A 5,786-nucleotide genomic window follows, 5' to 3' on the forward strand; every position below is an offset into this window, starting at 1 on the left:
GAAAATTTTATTTCACAAACCTTGCAAACTTAGTCGAATCTAGTTGAGATCTTGTGAAGTGTGCATTTGTATCCTGCATGATCGCGTATGCTCTGCGTGACGGTCGGTCTGTGTGAATTGAATGCGGACAGGAGTAGAATTCAGCCTCACTGGAGATGTGCAATCGACAATTTAAACTCGTGATTTCAAATTATGCTGCGCTTTATCCATTTGCCCACTGTCATATTCATGTAATTTTCACTGTGTGCTGTATGTAAAATGACGGTTACCTTGGCTTTATTTAAAAAAATATATGATTCCCAATGCACACAAACTTCCCAGATTACTTAGTGCCCTGTTGGTTACAATGTTGACTTTTTATTAAATATTTATTTGTGAAAAATACATTGTCATCTAAAGTATAAGTATGTTTATTTTACACATTTATTTTTAAATCCATTTTCAAATGATTTAAAATTTCTTAAATATTAATTAAAATAAATAAAATTATATCAGCCACCCTGCTTTCCAAGATATCGGCATCGGCTGTCAAAAAAACAATATCAGTCGACCACTACTCACAGCAGCATGTTGTGTATGTATTGGCAGTAACAAGTCTCGGTAATTGCTCTGCAGCAGCAGCGTCGCAGATCTATTCCGCCAAGACCAAATACATTAACATTGTCATGTACATTACCATGCCAATCCCTCCGAGAGTTGTCATGACAGAAGTTTATTTATTTTGGTGAATTGTTAAAACTCCTGCTGAATGTGAATGTTCAGAAATCTAGAAAATGTACTCACTGCTCCTGTAAGTCTCTGTGGCTTTGTTCAGCTCTTTGCAAGCTTTCCAGGTCCTTCATCATCTTTGAAATATGTATCTTGGATGCTTTATTCTGTACTTTTGCAAACCAGCATCCACCAATCCCCATTACTACAGACACTATCAGAACCAGGTCTTTCATCCAGTTGTGTGGGGGTCCTGGAGCAAAGGTACATGGGGATCTTAGTCAGGCAGCCAATAAAACATGAAACATTATGTGACGACTGACTGTGTGTTTATTTTGCATGCTGACTATATCTGCTGTGCTGAATATATTTTACACAGTCATTCTGCTGTGTTCTCAACAGGCGTGCATGGATATTTGATTTCACATGTGCTTAAATGATACACATCAGTCAGAGCTATATTTAATAATGACATTTAAAAAGCCACAACTGTTTGATCAGAATACATTATACTGTGGCTTCAGTCAATTAATGATCTGATTTTCAATTAAAGAATATGATACAACGCATACAATTCAGTCAATGAACTGAATCACTGCTAACGGGGTGCAAAAAGACTAAATTTAAGAGTTGTTTAGTGTAGCAATTTGACTTCATAATTAATTTTAACAAGAGCTTATGTTGATCAGGCACTGAAATGTTCATATATTGAATGTATAACAGTTTGAAACATGGCTGTTTAAAAATAATTACATTCTTTGTCAATATATGTAAAGTGTATACATACGTGTAGGTGGGCCAAACAGCACTACATCCAGGGCTTTGAGCTTGAGTTTTTGTTTGTGTTGCTGGTCCTGGATCTTCAGATATGTGCTCATAAATGATGGCTCATTGGAAGCAATCCTGTAAATACAAAGCAAAAAACTATTAGCTATTTCACTTTATCAATTAGATTAAGTAAATACATTACTATTTAAATGTTTGGGTTCAGCAAAATTAGTTTTTAAAGAAATTAATTCTTATATTCAGCAGTTGTGCATTAAATTTGATCAAGGTAAAGACATTTTATAATGTTACAAAAGATCTCTATTTTAAATAAATACTGTTCTTTTGAACTTCCTATTCATCAAAGAATCATAAAACATTTTTTATCACAGTTTCCACAAAAATATGAAGCAGCACAACAGTCTTCAACTTTGATAATAATAAGAAAACGTTTCTTGAGCAGCAAATCAACATATCAAAATGATTTCTGTAGGATCATGGGACACTGGAGACTGGAGTAATGGCCGCTGAACAGTCAGCTTTGCATCACAGGAATAAATTGCATTTTAATCTATATTAAAATAGAAAAGAGTTATTTTAAATCATCTTACTTTTTCAAAGTTTTTTCTGTATTTTTGAAACGTAGTATCACATTTATTTAATGCGCTTACGTAATTTTGCACTATAACGTTTTCATTCTGTTTTCTGTGATTTCTCATGCTGTTAAAAATATCTGTATAATAGTTTATTGTAACTGTGATTACCACTGTAAATTGATATGCCTATAAAGTTTTTAACTATTGTGAATTTGGTTTGGCTAAAAATGATCTATATGTGTGATTTATATTTATAAATAGTATATAAGGATTTGTAAGAATTTTACATTTATAAAGCTGTGCATTTACATTTTAGATGCTGTTGAAACATCTATAGTGTATATTTCAATATCTATCCAAACATACAAAAATGTTAGGTGCTGCAAATGCCTGTCGAATGAACACTAATGAGATCAGGCTGATATGAGTGGGCACTTACCAAAACTTTAGACAAATTTAAAATGATTCCAGGCTGAATTTTCATTTGGTTCAGTCTTGATTTGTCTCACCTGGGCAAGGTGTTCCCATTGACACGCAGCTCTTTGAAGCCCTTTTCATACTGAGGCAACTCAACAAACTCTCTTAACCACCTCAAGACATCCTCCTGAGTCCAGTTATGAACTAACAGAGTGAAAGAAAGCAGTGAAAAAGCCAAAAGAGAGGAAGAAAGTGACTATTTTACATTGAAAACATGGCAAGACTCAATCATGGAGACCATCTTACCCTCAGAAGATTTCCAGCCCTTCCAAAGCTCTTCCAAAGTGATATGCTGGTCCTCGTGATGGAGTTTACTGTGTTTGTTTGCCTGTTGTTGCTGCTGCATATCTTCAATGATGAACTACAGTAAGAAACAAAGAAGAGATATGGATGCAAGAATAATTGATTTAAATGAACTTACACAAATCCTACAAATGCAGTGACACACTTAAAACAACAGCTGAGTAAACATTCAAGATCAAAAGAGTCACTCGAGTCTGTGAATGTGTTTTGGTATCTGTCTCTGCTGTAATCAGATGCACCACGTGATTCCAGGCTTCTTCGCTGCCTACACCTACCTAAGCCATATCTATAGCAACAAGGAAAAGTAACCCAATACCAGAGACTCGGACATACTTCAGGACATTACTTAGAAACTCATCCCCCTCTGCTATGTTCTCCCAGTGCCAAGCCTGAACAGTTTGTCTTAGGTGCTGGGTGGAAACATGTGTTTCTAAATTGACCAACAGGCTCAGGAGAGAAACTCAAGGGTGCTCTGGCATAACACTTCAGCTCTTACACAAACATCACATAAACATACCAATGGTAAAGCTGAGCTCGTTAGTCTGAGTGTGAGTTTAGAAGTTTTACATCCTCAGACTAATACATTCATGTTACTCCACCACTTGTTCAGTTAGCAGCAACAACATGTAATACAAGAGGAAATGATAATTAAGCACATGGTTATGATTTCAAGTAGGGCTGCATGATTTAGAATATTGAAATGGCTGTTTTTTCCCGAAACAATTCGTGATTTAAAAAATTACATTTTTAACTGTTGAGAAGTGGTTTGTTTAGGGTAAGGGTGGGATTAGAGGCTCAAAATTATCTATCTATCTATATATCTATATTAGATTTATAATACAAACAGAATATAAAGGATTTTATGGATTTCTAAAGTTTAAATTTTAGATGCAGTTGAAACGTCAATATGTTTCACAATATGCATTATTCACAGAAAAATTCCAGGTCTGCTGTTTGTTTGCAGGGCTGCACAGTTTGGATGAAATTGAGTGATTATATATAAATTTGGCTGTATACTAATAATAATGATGATAAAGAATAAGAATTATAACTACTGCTACTATTAAATATAAAAACCAAAATAAGAAATATTATTCTTGTAATTTCTCACTGTAAAATGAATTAAATATTTAAGAAAAACAATATAACAATTTTATTTTACATTACAGCTGTAAAATTACAATACTAATATTTATGTCTGTCTTCATTTCAAATTATGCCTAACACGTAGAGCATATTTAGTTAGTTAAATTGCAGCCTTTGTGATAATTAAGCTGTTTTACAGTTTTATTTTGTTTAAATGTGCAGCTCTTGTTTAAAGACTTTGAAAAGATATTCTTAAAAATATGTGTAGTTATGATAAATTGATAAAATATTTAATCAGCTGTTTCAACTGATCTTTTCTCCTCTATTTAACTGTAAATTTCATGAAACTTCATTGGCCAGGAAGTGTGGAAACCCAGCAGGATTCACATTAGGGTGTGGGGAAACTTCTGACTTGTGATTGTGTTCTTGTGAACATCTGTGAATGCTGATTACCTCAACACTCTCCTCCACCTCAATGCCTCCATCCTGATCATCATCCATCTCTCTGTGGATGTGCTGAAGAGCCTCCAGGCTGAAGCGGTCAGCCTCTGTCATACAAGGAGGGCTCACCTGCAGACATGGATCTGTGATCAAAAATGGACAGAAGAGTTAAGTTATCCAATAAACATTTGCAATGTCAACACGTTACCATTTCACTATCCATTTCACTGCAAATTTCATGAATCTTCAAAATGTGCCGTAAGCAGTCTGAGGTTTGGCTAATGTTTTTATATTATTTGTATATATTTGGTGGTGCACACGTGCCTGTTGAGGTCACAGTCGTGTGCTTGTACAGTCCAGGGTGCTGCGGTTCATCGCTGGAACAGACGCAGATGATGAGTCCGCGCAGCACGAGCAGTACGGTGAGGCAGAACTTATGCATCGCAGGGTTCAAGTGCCGCTTACTGACTGATTTAAAAAACACATGTGCATCCAAATGCAACGTTACGTGATAGTGATGCTATAAACAGCTCCAGCTCCAAGAAAAGCTTTGGCGCACCGGTTAGAAAAGCAACAGTGTAGGCATTTCACAAAAAAATAAATCACAAAAAAGAGAAACTAATCGAAATGTTTGTTTGCAACCGCAAAGTAAAATCACAGCATTTAAACATACATCCCAAAAGTTTTTCAAAAACGGCTTCCTTGTTATATCCCAAAGCAATGGAAAAACAAAGTAAACTGAATAATAAAAAGTTAACGAAAGAGTGTATTCCACTTTAAAAACACGGAGTCCAAAACAAAAATACGACGACAAAGAATAGAAGTCCTTCTGAAAGCCGGGTTCCTTATGAACGAAGTTACTTCTGAAGAAGCGATAGTAGCCTACTTCTCTTTAGGAACGTTTGTATAATGAGTGTCCATGAAAGTGTTCTAGTTACTAAATGTCACCAAACTTTGTGTGCTCGCATTTTGCGTGCGTCTGCTCTTCTAATGCCAAAAGCGAGTTCACTAATCCTTAAGCAGCGTTTGACTCATGAATATTAATTAGATTGCGTGCGCTTGCCAAATAAACTGATTTGCTGAAAAGTAGACGTTAACTACATGAATATTAATTAGTTTATGTGATTGGACGATCCAAGAACTTTAGGAGAAACGTCAGTATTAACACATTAATAATAATCATGTAATAAAATATTCAATAACGGGTACGGCTATTGGTCAAAACTAAGATAAATGCAATTCATACAAAACTTACTTGTAATGAACAGCTTTAATTTGTGAATTAATTTGTGGGGCTTGAAGTGACTAAAATGGTTTATGATATTGTTTTGTTGTCAATTTACTTATTTCAAGAGTATATATATATATATTTTTTTTTTTTTTTTTTTTTTTAGTTGGGGGGATTCTAAA

The 5,786-nt window shown here is 34.8% G+C and overlaps 1 protein-coding gene across 1 annotated transcript in view; it reads right to left on the reverse strand.

Moving 5' to 3' along the window:
* The window catches only part of LOC107742493 (stromal interaction molecule 2-like), a 22,022-nt gene extending 16,670 nt beyond the window's left edge, over positions 1-5,352 (reverse strand). The window contains exons 1-6 of the mRNA XM_016555470.1: positions 4,701-5,352; positions 4,389-4,519; positions 2,793-2,907; positions 2,579-2,690; positions 1,496-1,611; positions 784-961 (exon numbers count right to left, since the gene is read on the reverse strand). Coding sequence (XP_016410956.1) covers positions 784-961; positions 1,496-1,611; positions 2,579-2,690; positions 2,793-2,907; positions 4,389-4,519; positions 4,701-4,818 — 770 coding nt within the window. The 5' untranslated portion in view covers positions 4,819-5,352. The remainder of the gene's footprint in view (positions 1-783; positions 962-1,495; positions 1,612-2,578; positions 2,691-2,792; positions 2,908-4,388; positions 4,520-4,700) is intronic.
* Between the last annotated feature and the right edge of the window lie 434 nt (positions 5,353-5,786).

The sequence above is a fragment of the Sinocyclocheilus rhinocerous genome, unplaced genomic scaffold (genome assembly GCF_001515625.1).
Source record: "Sinocyclocheilus rhinocerous isolate Xijiao unplaced genomic scaffold, SAMN03320098_v1.1 scaffold496, whole genome shotgun sequence".
Classification (NCBI taxonomy): Eukaryota; Metazoa; Chordata; class Actinopteri; order Cypriniformes; family Cyprinidae; genus Sinocyclocheilus; species Sinocyclocheilus rhinocerous.